At 34.4% G+C, this 16,899-nt stretch overlaps 1 protein-coding gene across 1 annotated transcript in view; it reads left to right on the plus strand.

Annotated features, from left to right (window-relative positions):
- The window catches only part of ACSS3 (acyl-CoA synthetase short chain family member 3), a 173,259-nt gene that overhangs the window by 59,738 nt on the left and 96,622 nt on the right, over positions 1-16,899 (plus strand). Inside the window, exons 4-7 of the mRNA XM_081309979.1 lie at positions 1,296-1,430; positions 5,055-5,195; positions 16,361-16,441; positions 16,521-16,616. Of these exons, the coding sequence (XP_081166105.1) occupies positions 1,296-1,430; positions 5,055-5,195; positions 16,361-16,441; positions 16,521-16,616 (453 nt within the window). The remainder of the gene's footprint in view (positions 1-1,295; positions 1,431-5,054; positions 5,196-16,360; positions 16,442-16,520; positions 16,617-16,899) is intronic.

A 16,899-nucleotide genomic window follows, 5' to 3' on the forward strand; every position in this document is an offset into this window, starting at 1 on the left:
CATGCCCAGCATGTAACAAGGAAGGGAGATTAACCCTAACTACAGTCCCTACCAGGGACACTTTGTCTACACCTGCATACCTCCTAGATGCCCTTCAATAGAGGAATGGATAAAGAAACTGTGATATATATATATATACACACACACACACACACACACACACACACACACACACACAATGGAATATTAGCATTAAAAGAGAATAAAATCATGACATTTTCAGGTCAATGGATAGGAATGGAGAATATCATGGTTAGTGAAATAAGCCAATCCTCCAAAAAACAAAGGCCAAATGTTTTCTCTCATAAATGTATGCTGATCAATAATGGGGGTTGGGGGAGCATAGGAGGAATGAAGGAACTTTGGATAGCACAAAGAGGAAGGGAGGGGGAATGGGGATAGGAAAGATGGTGGAATGAGATGTATGTTATTACACTAGGTACATGTATGAAGACACAAATGGTGTGATACTTTGTGTACAGCCAGATAAATGAAACATTGTGCTCTATTTGTGTACTGTGAATTGAAATGCATTATGCTTTCATGTATAACAAATTAGAATAAATAAATAAATGAATTAAAAAAAATAAAAGTGACTAGCAAATTGTCAGTTAAAGAAGAATTTGGAGGGTATCGTATTGATAGGGGCATGTCCAAACTTTGTGGAGCTTGATATTTAAATTACTTGGGAATTATTTTGTGAAAAATAATATAAAATTACAAATGTAATGTTTTGTGAACATGAATTTGTCTTTAGAATGAGAACAAAATGGTAAAAAGATTATGGGAGAATCAGATCCTGTCCTCCTGTGGTCTCTAGGCATGTAGAAGAGATTCATATAGAAAGCCTTAGAAGTGCTTTCTGATTACAATTGGGTTGGGTTGGTGCTTTCCCGCTAGGAAATGCTGAAGCCTCCCTCAAAACCAGCTCTTATGATATTGTGTGTGTGTGCGAGGGCCCCTAAGGTTTACATTTCAGTGGATCTTAGCACATCCACCTGGCTTATTGAATTCTTCAGAAGATATTTTGTACAGTTTGTTTTTATGAGCCCAAAGTATCACCAAGTGTGTAATTTTCAACAGGTAAGTGAGATTTATGTGGAAAGGATTAGGTCTATAACATTTTTAAAAAGGGTGTATTGGTTTTCAGGTCATTTATTCAACAGAGAACAGAATCATTCAAACATTTTCTTAGAAATGTTAAAACTGCCAGTCTGCACCTGAAATATTGTGATTACTTTAATTGGGATTGTTAAAGCTTTCTTCATTCTTATTCCAGTTCTTTTTAATTTTAGCCCAAGGTGGTTGTTACAGCATCATTTGGCATTGAACCTGGAAGGAAGGTAGAGTACATACCTCTTCTAGAAGAAGCGCTAAGAATAGGTCAACACACACCAGACAAAGTTCTCATTTATAATCGTCCGAATATGGTAATTTGAATATTTCACTTGATTCTTGTTTTGTTACTGTGTTAAGGATGGTTCTAGTTTTGACCATTTTGAAAGAGACACTTCATCCAAAATCTATATATATGTATCTCCTGAATGTGGTTGCTATTTCTAGGGTGAAAAGATATAAAAAAGTACTTACTTTTTTTGTGTGTGAAAAGTAGGTTAAAATAAAAAAGTTGAAACAGATAAATACTTGTAATATTCACGGATTAAGTTCTATGTATAGTGCTAGTGTGGCATCATTTCTTGCTTTAAATTTTATAACGTATATACTAATGAACACTAATTGCCTATCATTTGATTTTTAAGATATTCTTCTAGTAGATAATTTAAAAAATATTTCCAATAACTACTATCAGTTAGATGATACTGTGATTCCTATTTTAAAGGAGAATCAGTGGACCTAGAGACAAGTACCTTGCTTGATTAGTAAGTGCAAGAGTCATGATTTGGACACTGGCTCCATGACCATGTGCTTCATCCCTCCACTGTGCTGTCTATTGGAGAGGTGTGATTAATTTGTATGCAAAATATTTTTTTAAATTAAGACAAGCATTTAAGCCAGAAATAAAACCATGTTCAGGAAAATAAAGCATGAATGAATATTCTAAAGAGGTAAATTCTATGATCAATGAAGGAACAAAAAGTACCATAATATAACAATGTATACATTTTATAATTACTTTGACCTGGTGATCACCTTATCTTTACATTCAAATCAAGTCTCCAGCTATTTGTGGTAGGGCCAAATTGGGTTCTTAGCAGATTAAAACATTTTTGCAGAGGAGAAATTACAAGGGTGCAAAGAATCATGTACAATTTTATGGAGCTCTTGAGAGGTTATATACAGAAATTACTTAAATGACACTATATGAGAACAAAGATTGTTAGAACTATGTCATTTTGATTATCACCTAGCAATTCCCATTAGTACATTAAATTCATGGGTAAAATTTTAGTAGTCTGTGGTTCATGAACTGCTGCAGTCACTGATTTTAATGTTCTTACTGTCTTGAAGAAAAATTTAAATTTCTTTCAGAGGACCACAAGCATATCTTTAAAAAAAAGGCTTTGTTGCCATTTAAATCAAGAAATTCAAAGTGAGCAATGAAGAAAGCTTGGGTAAAGGGATATTCAAGGAATGACAGAAACACACACAAAAGTGTGTTTATGTGACGTAGGGTACTGTTCCCACACATAGAGTATGAATTCACAGAGAATTTGTGAAGACCTTATGATGGGCAGGATTCAATGCTAGCAACTTTCAAGTGCTTTTTTTAATTTAATTCTTATAAATCAACAAACTAGATCTCATTACTGGCCCCATTTTAGGAAACTGAAGCAGTTAAAGTCCAGCTAGTAAGTGGTATAGCAAAATTTGAACTCTGGTTTTAATGACTTTGGACCAACAAGATATATGCTATTTATTTTACTCTATAAACGTATGTTTGTGCTTATCAGTGTTCTCTACTCAAGATTTTTTTTTCTTAAATACAAGTCTCTTTTTTTCCCTCTTAAATAGAGATGTGCTGTCTGTTTACTCCTCCCTGATAACTACCTTTCTTCTCTCTCTCTCTCTCTCTCTCTCTCTCTCTCTCTCTCTCTCTCTCTCCCCCCCCCCTTTTTCTCTAGACTCTTTCCTCCACTGTGACATGGACAAGGGCTTTGAAGGTCTCTTGTCCTGCATAGGAGACCTACAGTTCAGGCAGTAATTAAACCCAGTGGATTAGCTTTGCTTTGAGTTTAGAGAGGCACAGATTATGAGCCTCGGCGGTGTAGCTCATTAACCAGGATTACATTTTTTGCCAGGGAGGTAAAAAACTTGGCACTACTCCTGAGCCTCAGGAAGCATGACAGAATCAAAGGAATATCATATCAGACACCCCTGATGCTCCTCCAGTACTACGTTTTAGGAATTATAACAACTAGGAAAGTCATGTCTGTAAAAGTAAATGCCTATGTGCAAAAGCTAAATATTGATTTTTCTCTCTCTTCATTATGTCATGTCTCTTTTACTCGAACCTTTTTTTCTTAGTCTTTAGAACAGACATCCATTTGAGCCCTCATTTCAATAGTGGCCTATAAAAATTGTGTATCTATAATTATTTCTGTGATCACTCAATTCACATTTTTCATTTTTTCAGTGTGATGATTTTTATAGATGTGTAATTGTGATGTCAAAGGTTTGATAATTTGAAATTAGTTTTTTTATGTGATGCATGAAAAGAAATGAAAACATGATTTGCTCATGGTTAGCTATTTTTGTTTATCTAAATGGCACCAGCTAGTGCCAATTAGAGTGGGCCCAGAGAAGCCAAGTGGGACTGAAATATCACCTTCATGAAGGATCAATTCAGATTATTTCTACATGGGTTTATTCATATAGGGATTATATTTGTAATATCATCTAGACACATTAATTTGTAAATGTACCTACTTTAACATATAACCACATTTTATAGCCCTGATTAACGTATGAAGAAGCCTGAAAAATAGAAGTGTCTTGTCTTTCTATTCCAAGTCTCTCAGAGTCTTTTCGCTTAGCTCAGTAATCACCGTGATGAAGTGAATGATTGTATGCATCTCTAGTTGGTGAATCCCTCTAGATTTACCAAGGAATGTATAGCTTGTTTGTGCCTGTGCTATCATGCTTATCAATTACAAACTTCACTTGATATGTGATCTTGAACTCAAGTTAGTGTTTTAGAAAATAACAAGTTACCTATTGGGTCTTAACTCTACTTAGTTAGCTCTTCATTACAGTAACTCTTCCATAAACTATTTCCTTGCTCTTTATCTATCTGGCCATTTCATGGCTGCTATTTTTAAAGACAATTTCTTTATTTAAAGGTGTATCTGTTTAACCCTTGAATCTATTATCACAAAGTTTACAACAAAGAATCTGGTTTCCTAGAACAAAAGAATGAAGGAAAGAAGGAAGGAAGGAAAGAAAGAGATTGATTTCTACATCAATTAATGACCTAAGATAAGGAAAACTTTGATAGTTTTTTAGATATGTCACATACCCTCATTAATTTTAATAATTAATTTTTGTTCTTGAAAAAAGTAGAATTCTTCACCACTCCAGAAGATCATTTGACATGTTCTCATTTGGAAAGGTGGCCACAATATTCCTCTTAAATTCCCTTGTATAAAGGGAACTTTTAATGGGTTATTTGACATTTCATTGTGAAGACAGAACTTCCAAAGTAAAAGAAATAGGATTCAAAAAATAAGAACTTAGTTTATAAGCTGTTAATGTAGATACATCTATGGAAACATGAACCTCTGAGTTAATTAAGCTCTGAGTGTTGATGAAAATTAACTGCCTTTGATTCAGTTTCTGAAGGGTATCCCTAGATTTGAATAAAATATATTCATTGTGTCAGTTCATTTGAAGCTAACGTCAAACCACTGGGATTTTTAAATAAACATTTATCTTCACCAAGAACCTTGAGATTTTCTATTCATAAATTCAGTGTGTGGTGCTATGTGCCAGTAGATTTTCAGTCAGATGCTCACACTCCTATATATTTAGCTACTTTCTATTCCCTTGATTTAATATTCTTTTCATATTGTCTATTTTTATATTTTGCTGTGTAGGAGACAGTTCCTTTGGTATCAGGTCGTGATCTTGACTGGGAGGAAGAAATGGCGAAAGCCCAATCACATGACTGTGTTCCTGTCCTTTCAGAACATCCACTGTATATACTTTACACATCTGGAACAACTGGGTTACCTAAGGTATTCGCTCTCTTAGGGATAACTATCTATAGCAGCAGTTTTCCTTTGTACTGTGAATATTTGATCACTGACTAAAAAATGTCTTAGACTCTGCTTTGATGTTTAGACATCATACTTAATATCTTAAATAAATTTTGTGCTTAACTCTAAATATACAAAAGCATTCATTGTATTTAATGTCAAATGCTTTATCCCTATTTCTTCCAAATTCTTCTCAAATGTCAGCAATACACAATGGACTTCGTAATTTACTAAAATTAATATGTATTTAATTGACTATCAATGGGTATTTGTAAAATATATTTTATGTATGTTTGTGTGTATTTATTTTTGTGGTGCTGGGGATCAAACCTAGAGGAAATATATGTTTAAATGAAATATGTTTTATTTATTTATATTGAGAGATTTTATATTATGAAATTTATTTTCGATCTAGAATTCAGTTCTTTGTTATAAATGTGATTGTTTTTAGAATTGGCCTGGACAGTTTAAATAAGAGACAGTTTATCTGGAGTATTGAAATATTTGATTTACAATATGGAAGACACTCGATGTTTTAATATCTGTTTACCATGAAACTTGCTTTCACAAAGTAAAGTTAAAAATATCAATATTTATGAATGTGTCAGCTATCAACCAATACTACTCGCCTTGTATCTTCAAGTAATACTGTTTCTTTATACAACTTCATAAAGGCTTCTGCTATTATCTTTCTGATGTATTCTCCTTAGAGGTTTCAACATGCACCAAATCATAGAATTTAGTGGGGAAAGGGACATTTGCAATCATTCTTATCCCAGAGAATAGAGGTCTCTATTATCATCACATCTCTGTAACTTTAGAGTTTTGAAAACATAATCTCCTAATTATATTGAACTAGTCTAATCTATTAGATTATATTTTAAGAAGAAAATTTAAGATATTCCACACAAACCTTGCTTGTAAAAAGAAAAACATTTGGTAAAGGAATATATTCTCTGTGAGGATAGAGACCATGTTTTATTACATTTCCTTCTACCATCATCTTTCATATGTAGTGAGAGCTTAACAATTTTTTTTTTGTCAAATGCATACGTGTGTATGTGTATATTATGCATATGAAGATAATTATCATTATAGGATCAAAGTTGTGTGATATTCTTTACGACTCTAGTCATTTGTAAAGTAAATATTTCTCCATATTGCAGGTTTGTTTGCTTGAGCAGACCAAATGATTGAACACAATTTTCCCCCTCTACTTTTTGCATTTTACTATCAGGATGGAGTCCATCTGAACATTTGGCTATAAAATGAAAGGGGTACAGCAAAGTTTTAATCTAATATAAAGTGATATAAATGTATCAACATCAACGGAAATTCCTGAACCTGAGAATATAGTATAACTTCTCAGACTTAAAAAAAAAAAAAACAACAACAAAGAACAGACAAAACAACAACAATAGCAACACTATAGCTTCTTAAAAGCTTGAAGGAATATTGGGGGGAAAAAGAAAAAAAGCCCCCACCCCACACAAAAACCTTTGTGCCACCTCAAGAGTTTAAATCATTCTGAGATTCACTGTGACCTGGATTAGAATCTGTATAAGAAGAGCTTGTCAGGGTAAAAGAAGAAAGATAAAAGTGGTATAGAGAGCATTATGTGTGGAAAAGTGTTGGTTTCCAATAAGGAAGGATCCTGGCCACCCCAGGTTTTCTGAGTCAAGTTCGTTTCAGGATTCCTTCAGTGACTAAATGAAGGTCCTTTGATGTGTCTTTATCTTCCTCTATCCTTTTCCTCCTAACAGGCCATCCTGAAGAATGTTTATTTTTTTAAGTTGGAGAAGGCTTTAATTGCTTTGAGATTTCTTTATATATATTGAATTTGGCTCAATCCAATGTACATGTATTAAGTACTCATTCTGTGCTGGAACAGATAGACCATGAGTAAAACACAGTCCCTTGAATCTAGTAGGGTGCAGATATGCATGAACATAGGTAGTGCAAGACAGACTGTGATTCATTTGTTGAAAAGGTAGGAAACTGTGGGGGCAATGGGGATTATTGTTTCAGACTGTTTAGGAATTTACTTATGACAGTACACTTTAGAGAAGAATCAGATTTTGTTTGAGATTAAAAATGAGAGCGGGAAGTTCAAGACGTTGAAACTGAGAGAAGGGTGGTTTTGAATATTTACTGAAGTAGAAACAGAGTAGAATGGTTTGGGGTGGGGAAACCAGGAGGTTTTGAATGTATTGAGTATGATGTGTTTGGGGGACATTAATATGGAGATGCCCAGTCAGTATTGAACGTGAGAGTCTGAGGCTGTACATCTGAAGCTTGAGATAAACATTCATGGGACATCAGTGTAATGGGCTGGTATTTAACTTATGGAAGTGAGTGGGTTTTGCAAAGTGTAACATTCAGAATAGCAAAATAAGATCATTATTTCTCAGTGTTCCTGAGACATGCTTTTCTTTCCTGCAATGAACCTTAGAATTGCAATTGCTTTGATATTATATATTGCCAACAGACCTTTACGTTACTTATTTTAATCCACTTTACACATATTGTTATAAGTCTTAGAATGTATTTCACACTTTGATTACACTATGACACTAACCTTAAAATTTGTCCCTGGTAGATCCTTAGATCCTATCTTTAATAATTGCTTACTTGTTTGCTCTTCAGACTCCTCTTTATTCATATTATTCTCATTTCATTTTTGTATGTCTAATCAAGATTATTAGTATCTGAAATATTAATGTTGGGATCTCTAGAGTAGAAGTACAGGAAAAATGAACACACCTGTAGGAATATGCATTTGGATATAAATTTCATGACATCATAATTTCTTTTTCATCTTTGATCGTCCTAAGAAATAATAATATTGTGAGCCTGTTACAGTTTGCATCTGGAACGTTCCCCAAAGGCTCATGTGTTTTGGGCTTTGTCCCCAGCTTGTGGTACTATAGAGGTAGTTTCAGAATTATCTCTACACTGGTAGTAATGTTAGGAAGGGCTGGAAACTTTAGGAGATGGGGTCTTGTTGAAAGAGGTGGGTCACTGGGGGTATGACTTTGAAGAGTATATTTTGGCCCCGGACCCCTTCTTTCTTCCATAACTTCCCAGATGATAAGAGATAAGCAGCTCTGTTCTACCATGCCCTTTTCATCATGATACTTTGCCTCACTACAGGATAAATGCAATGCAACTGATTCCTGTGAACTGAAGTCTCTGAGCCAGAAAAAACCCTTTATTACTTCAGGTTACTTTTCTCAGGTGTTTTGTCACAGTGATGGAAAGCTGACTAATTAACCCAAACTCCATAAAAATATTCTGCTTAAAAATCCTTATTTCTCATAGGCATATAAGGCACACATAAGATAGTCTGTTCTTTGGTTGGAATTTGCATATATATTCAGTTCATATTTGCATTTCTGCGTCTGCCAACTCTGGAGTTGTCAGGAGACTGTATGACAGGTTAATCTGTTAGCTGCAGCAAATATTCCAGCACCCACAGCTGAGCTACTTTGCATGCATTTTGGTTTTGTTGTGGACTTCTATTCTATTTGGTTTTGGAGCCTATATTCAACATAATTCAAAGCACTGAACAATAAAATAAAAAAATCCCTCATCTGGATGGCTCTTCTTTTGGAAGTGGGAGATTTAGTGATGGTCATATTTATCTTCTTCCAGCTTGATATCGTGGAGGGACAGTGATAACAACAACAACAACAACAAAAAAGTTCAGTGCCAAAGGAAAACATGGGAAAGCAACCAGAAGAATAGGATTCAAAAGGAGGCACGACAGGAAGGTGATAGATAAGGCTTTTTGTACTTTTGTACATTTACATAACTTATGTAACTTTTATTCCTATTTGTTAGCGGACTTATTCATATTCCCCACCCCGGGGGGAACAAGTGAGAAGGAGTAAAATAAGAGCAGTGGATTTTAAAAAAAAAATCTGTGATACAATTCTTACAGTTAAAATGCTGAACTTGCTACATCTTTCCTCCTTATCTCATAGTTCTTCAGATCAATAAAAAATTATACAGCTGCTATAGCATCTTCCAGGGAGATAGTTTCAGAATCATCCAAAAGCCTGCAGCAAGAGATTTTATATTTGATGAAATATCCCAAATGGAAACATTCCATTTCCTCTCAGATAATTCACTGGCTTCTACTAGTTTCAAAGGATATTTTTCCTGAATAAAGAAGAGTATGTTTTAAAGAATTTTATCATTCACACTTGTTTATTCACTCCCATATTCATTCATTCATTCAGTCAATAAATGTACTAAACGACTGTTGTGTGCCAGATAGTACTGAAGATGCGAAGGCATTATCCTCACAGTGCTGAATGGGGTAAGAGGCACAGCACTGCGTTGCTCTGATGAGGTGTGCTGGCCTTGGGAACTGTGGCACAGGACAGAGAGAAGTGCAGCATAGTCGGGTAGGGTAACAGCTTCCCAAGAGAGGTAGTATTTTGCAGTGTCTTTGTATACTTGTGTGAAAAAATGGGAACTAATCAGGTTCAGAGAAGGAGCAGGGAGACTCATTCTACAAAGAGGAGATGCTATGAATAACGCCACTATTAGAATAAGATGATTGATGATGTGTGGATTTTTTTTTTAATTTTGTAGTTGTAGATGGACAGAATGCCTTTATTTTATTTGTTTATTTTTATGTGGTGCTGAGGATCAAACCCAGTGTCCTACGCATGCTAGGCAAGAGCTCTGCCACCGAGCTACAGCCCCAGCCTTGTTGTGCAGAAATTTTTAAGCACATCAGAGCCATTCCCTTTTTTTCCCCTTAATTCTCTAACTCCAACCATCATTTGGTAATGGATTTCTTTTTCTAAGTACGATATGTACTTCCCATTTCCTTTTTTTTTCTTTTCAACTTGTCAGGCTGAAGAGAAATACACATACATACTCCAACACACACACACATGCACGTTCATATATACACATATAAACATGTATTCATAAGTATAGACATATATACATACACACAAATACATTCATCTATATATTTTAAAAAAATATTTAGTTTTAGTTGTAGTTGGACACAACACCTTTATTTCACTTGTTTATTTTTGTATGTGGTGCTGAGGATCCAACCCAGGGTCTCGCAGGAGCAAGGCGAACGCTCTACCGCTGAGCCACAACCCCAGCCCACACCTATATTTTTATATGCAAATAAATATCCATTTGTGTATGCTTATATGTATATATTTATAGAATCCTTTATTATAGAATAATAGAGGGGTTGAACTTGGAAAGTATAAAGTTTGGTCATGTACTACAAAGTTTTATTGCTACAGTATTTTAAGATTTGCCTTCCAAAATTTTGTAGACCCATTTACACATACACATACACACACACACACATACACACACACACACACACACACACATTCTTAGAATGAAACTCTAAAGCTCATAATCTACGCACATCTCAGTTTTCCTGCCTCTTTCCACTTAATGTCTATTTTTCCAATTGTGTTTTTCAAGTTGCTCTAACTCAAACTGCACACAACACTTCATATTGACATGTTCTTTGTCTTATTTAATGTTCCCATTTATGACATTTTATGGTTTTTCTTCAAAAGCAGCTCATTAAGCTGGAATTCTTAAAGGACTCTCTGTGAATACTCTGTGACTAATACTCACCCTTTATTTTGACTTGTAGAAATGAAAATCTTTAAATACCATAAACATTCTAAGTGCTCAAAAAAGAAAAAAAAATCCCACCTGCACATTGCCTTTTTTTCCTCACTTCTGAGATAGAATTCATCTTCATGTCTTTATTTGGAGCTTAGAGTGTTATTCCCACCTGGATGTTGTTTAAATTCTCCAGAAGATTTTAAGGATTATGATTGATCCTATAAAAACCTCCAGAAGAGTATATTGGCAGAATATACGGCTTTTCTGAGAATATGTTAGATCACATAATGCTTTTACTTACAAGGTAGATAGAGTATAAGCACATATAAAAAAGCGGTGACAGATTGAAAAGACTCAAAATGTAGCAAGCTTGTGAATCAGGGCAAGCACTGGTGTTGAATATGTATTCTTACCTCATGCATGGTGTTTCAGATATATTTTTAAAGTGCTGAGTGTAATTTTGCTTACTTAGAATATAACGATTTGACTTTTTAAATAAGACTTATGTGTTTTCAGAAGCTGAACTGGGTTTCTTTCTCCTTTGTATTGTAATTATCATTACTTGGAACACATGACCACAAACAAGAAACAGAAATGCCTTTCATCTTATTCTATTCACAAACTAACATACATAATGAAGAATCTCCTTTTAAACATAACCTTTCATATGTTTTACCTTCCAACCTCTCATAAACTACCTGTATGGAGAATATGAAACTGCATAGTTCTTTTTTTATATATCATATAAATAATCAGAAATTTGAAAACTGTATAATCTTAATATTTTGGGAGGCATTAGACCAAATTATAGATCTAAAGGTTAGATTAATGAATGGCAAAATGATACCTGACTAAAATGTTTATACTCATTTTTTCTTAAAAAAGTGAGTATTAAAGATCAATGAAAACAGAAGTTATGGTTTTTATCTCTCTTTAATCTCCATTTTATTGTTTTAAAGGGGATTTTGATGGTGACTGTGGAAAGCCATCCCTGAAATGCATGAAAACCTTTTTCAGCATTGCATCCAGGGAAGGGGTAGATCTGGCACTGGAAATTTCCCATGGCAGTCCCCCTGGATAGATTGCCCAATGCACATGAACTTCCCTCAGTTTTGCTAGAAGGTCCAGCACAGCACCAGTGATGGGCATAACCTTTAGGAACTGAGCAGCCTACCTGCCCCTACCTTTAACCTATTTTAGTGAAGAACTTTCTGTAATTTCTAAATAAAGCAAACGCAGGCTCCTTTCTTTGTTAGAAGCTGGACCTGTCTGGTCAGCTTTGCACACCTCTGTCCCCTCTTTGAAAATACTTGTGTTCTGTGGTGTTTTTGCCATACTATTTTCCTTAGCTTTTATTTCTCAGCCAGCCCATTCCACTGAAGGGAAACGCATTTCCTTGCCTGTGTGGGATGTGGTCGATAGGTGGCCTCTAATTATTTCGTTTTCCTTTTTGAGTAATACCAGAACAGGGTAAAATAAAAAGCAACAATTTCTAGAAGGAATAATATTGTCTAAAATATATTAAATTTTAGGCTGGTCATGTAATTCAATGGCAGAATGCATACTTAGCATGTGTTAGTCCCTGGACTTGATCTCCAGCCCTTAAACAAAACAAAACAAAACAAACCCAGAGATTTAAACTTTTAGCCTTTATAGCTTTAAATGATTTTTCATAATGGTCTCATTAAATCTCACTTTTTATTTTTATGGTCAGCTGGGTTTAAATATCCACAAATTTATAAAGCAACATTCCTGAACATCATTTGAAAAACTACCCATTTGAAAGATAATAGAAATTTGTTAATCCTTTAAAATTTATCATCTGTGTTTTAGAATTGAATTACTACTCTGTTGGGTGTATCTAGTCTTTTTTAAAAATTAGTTTATTCATTTAAATTAGCTATATATGACAGCAGAATGCATTTTGATTCATTGTACACAATTTCAGCACAACTTTACATTTCTCTGGTTGTACATGATGTAGCATCACACCATATGTGCACTCATACATGTATCTAGTGTAATAATATCCATCTTATTCCACCATCTTTTCTGCCCCCATGCCTTCCCCCTTCCCCCTCCCCTTTGCCCAATCAAAGTCCCTTCATTTTTCCCATGCCCATACCCTCCCTATTATGGATCAGCATCCACTTATCAGAGAATACATTCAGCTTTTGGTTTTGGGGGATTGGCTTACTCCACTTAGCTTGATATTCTCCAACTCCATCCATTTACCTGCAAACACCATGATTTTATTCTCTTTTAATGCTGAGTAATATTTCATTGTATATACATAACACATTTTCTTTATCCATTCATCTACTAAGGAGCATCTAGGTTGGTTCCATAGTTTAACTATTGTGAATTGAGCTTCTATGAACATTGATGTGGCTGCATTACTATAGTATGCTGATTTAAGTCTTTTGGGTATAGATGGAGGAGTGGGATAGCTGGGTCAAATCTTGGTTCCATTCCAAGTTTTCTAAGGAATCTCCAAACTGCTTTCCAGAGTTTTTCCACCAGTTTGCAGTCCCACCAGCAATGTATGAATGTGCCCTTTCTGCCACATCCTCACCAACATTTATTGTTGTCTGTATTCTTGATAACTGCTATTCTGACTATTCTGACTATTCTCAGAGTAGTTTTGATTTGCATTTCTCCAGTTACTAGAGATGTTGAACATTTTTTCATATATTTGTTAATCGAATGTATAATTCTTCTGAGAAGTGTCTCCTCAGTTCCTTGGCCCATTTGTGAATTGGGTTGTTTGTTTTCTTTGGTGTTAAGTTTTTTGAGTTCTTTATATTCTGAAGATAAGTGCTCTATCTTATGGGCGTGTGGCAAAAATTTGCTCCCAAAATGTAGGCTGTCTGTTCACTTCACTGATTTTTTCTTTTGCTGAGAAGAAGTTTTTTAGTTTGAGTCCATTCCATTTATTAATTCTTGATTTTATGTCTTGCACATTAGGAGTCTTATTAAGGAAGTCAGGGCCTAATCCAACATGATAAAGATTTGGGCCTACTTTTTCCTCTATTAGGCACAAGGTGTCTGATCCAATTCCTAGGTCCTTGATCCACTTTGAATTTTGTGCAAGGTGAGAGATAAGGGTTTATTTTCATTTTGCTGCATAAGGATTTCCAGTTTTTCCAGCACCATTTTTTGAAGAGGCTATCTTTACTCCACTGTATGTTTTTGGTGCCTTTGTCTAGTATGATAACTGTATTTATGTGAGTTTGTCTCTGTGCCTTCTATTCTGTACCATTGGTCTAAATGTCTATTGTGATGCCAATACCATGTGATTTTTATTACTATAGCTTTGTATTTATAGTCTAAGGTCATGTATTGTGATGCCTCCTGCTTTACTCTTCTTGCTAAGGATTGTTTTGGCTATTCTGGGTCTCTTATTTTTCCAAAAGAGTTTCATGATTGCCTTTTCTATTTATATAAGGAATGTTGTGGGGATTTTAATTGGCATTGAATCTGTATAGAGCTTTGTGTAGTATGTCCATTTTGACAATATTAGTTGTTCCAAGAATATGGGAGATCTTTCCATCTAAGGTCTTCTTCAATTTCTTTCTTTAGTGTTCTGTAGTTTTCATTATAGAGGTCTTTCACCTCTTTTGTTACTTTGATTCCCAGTTTCAGAGGATTCATCACTGATATATAGAAATGCATTTGATTTATGGATATTGATTTTCTATACTGCTACTTGGTTGAATTTGTTTATTAATTCTATAAGTTTTCTGGTGGAGTTTATTCCTTTTCATCATTTCCAGATCGATGCATCTTACTCTCTGTACCACATAATCTAAAAATTTACTCCATTATAATAATTGTTGACAAAAATGAGCTTAAAATAGGGTGGAGAGAAACGTCTAAAATGTATCAAGTGAAATATTATTGACAATAAATATTGCTGTCTACCATAACATATAGTTAGTTCACTGTCTACAAAAAAAATTGTACTTTTTCTCCTTGGAAAAATGAGTGAGAGTTTTTAGAAAAGAGGATTTGCAAACTGATTAATGTCAAATTCATTAAGTTATTGAGCCATAGGAAAAGAGACCTTATTACAATAAACTAATTAGCAAAGTGTGTGGAAGATAGGATAGACTATATAGGGAAATAGCTTCTCAGTTGACATAGCAAAATGCATGTGTGAAGTTTGCTGGCAGGAGGCCCAAGATTTCTTATATTCTCAAGATGATCAAGAGATCCAGCTGCCTGCTAACCATGTCATACAACATAGAAAATAGCTCTGAAATGCCACCAAAGCTTCACCTGGTATTTGCCAAGAGACCAGGTGTTGTTGCTAGTAGATAAATATGTTCCACAGCTTGATACCTATGTTTTATTAGTGGTACCTGAGGAGAGCAGTGATTTTAGCAACTAATGGAAAAACATCAATCTATTTTTCATTCCCCTGGTCCATGTATATGGGTTAAAAATGCAAAGTTGGGCCAAAAAATTATAATTAACAGCACATTTATTGATTAAAGCCATGCTTACTCTTTTATGTAAAATAATTTTCTTTTTCATAGAGCAGTTATAATTACTAAAAGATGCTTCAAATGCATTTGAATATAATATAACTTGTACTTAGCAGGCATTCACTTACTTATTCTGGATAAAAAACTTGGTTATTATGTCTTACTGGGCTAATGATTAATGTTTATAATGAAGCAATAAATAAAATTAATTAATTATTAAATTTGCCATCAGTTCTTATTTATGATGACCCTTACACCCACTGTTCAAATATTAGTCTTCTGTTAAAGTTGAATATGTTCACAGTTTTGAGGAAATCTACAGAAAGTTGATTTATGAAAATGGTGTGATAGTGATGTAATGATCCCTGGTTTTGTCCCAATTGCAGTATAAATAAAACCTGTTAGCTTTAAGTCTAACTCCTCAGGCTTCAATCCTCAGGGTTTCAGAATCTACCGCCAAAGTATTGCTAAACTCTAACATGATGCATACAGGATTCCTCTTTAGCATTGGAATTGGGTTCCAGTTGGAATATGACTTTGTTTCCTCTAAGCAACCCAGTTTTGTTTAATTATCTTGAGGAATAGATGTCCTTATGTTAGTCTGTATTTTAGGCATGTAACTCCATTTGAAATTTTTCCTGAACTTAATTTTGTTATTTTCCATTTTTGTTCAGGAACTGCATTTGAAAATGTTATGCTGATAATGGGTAACACCACTGAAAATATTTTATGTGATTTTGTGAAGTCGTAAGTCTTCTTTAGAAGAGTAATAATGTCATGCAAGGATGGATTCCACAAATGGAACTGATGAGGACAAATTGTTCTGGATTTATTAGAACAATTTTTCTGTGGGAGAAGCCACAGAAATAGTGATTCAAATATAGTTATATAAAAGTTGAAGTAATATGTATTCTACAGAATATCCAATACTTTAAATCTGGAATTTTTAAAGTAGAGAGCATGAAGATAGAGAAATTTTTAACGTATCATCCCACTGACTTTAACTTCACTCTTTCTCTCCTTTAGGGTGTGGTGAGGCCCACTGGGGGCTACGCGGTAATGCTGAATTGGACAATGTCTTCAATATACGGCCTTAAACCTGGAGAGGTAATCATGGTTTTAAGTGTAGGCTATATGACATTTCTGATAAAGCCATGTTAATTTTTATCATTTTCTTATTTTTCAGGTGTGGTGGGCAGCTTCTGACTTAGGCTGGGTTGTTGGACATTCTTATATCTGTTATGGACCTCTCCTACATGGGAACACAACAGTTTTATATGAGGTAATAAAATAAATGTTATATCACATATAGGTGGTACATATTTTCATGAAATTTTCGAGTAGTAGTCCTGAGTAGGAACAGTAAAATGTGTATAGAGACAGGGAACATTTTTATATCTTCTTCCAGTTAAAAATATGATTTCAGAAGAGAAGGTAATTTGTAGGAAATAATAGCCAGCTATTTCATTTATAGTGTAGAACAATCAGTATAAATTGAATTCCAGAGAAGGGACAAGAACAAATTTAATGTCTATCCTTAATAGATTTTTAGAGAATATTATCAA

This window comes from Spermophilus citellus (assembly GCF_964194105.1).
Source record: "Spermophilus citellus genome assembly, chromosome: 10".
NCBI lineage: Eukaryota > Metazoa > Chordata > Mammalia > Rodentia > Sciuridae > Spermophilus > Spermophilus citellus.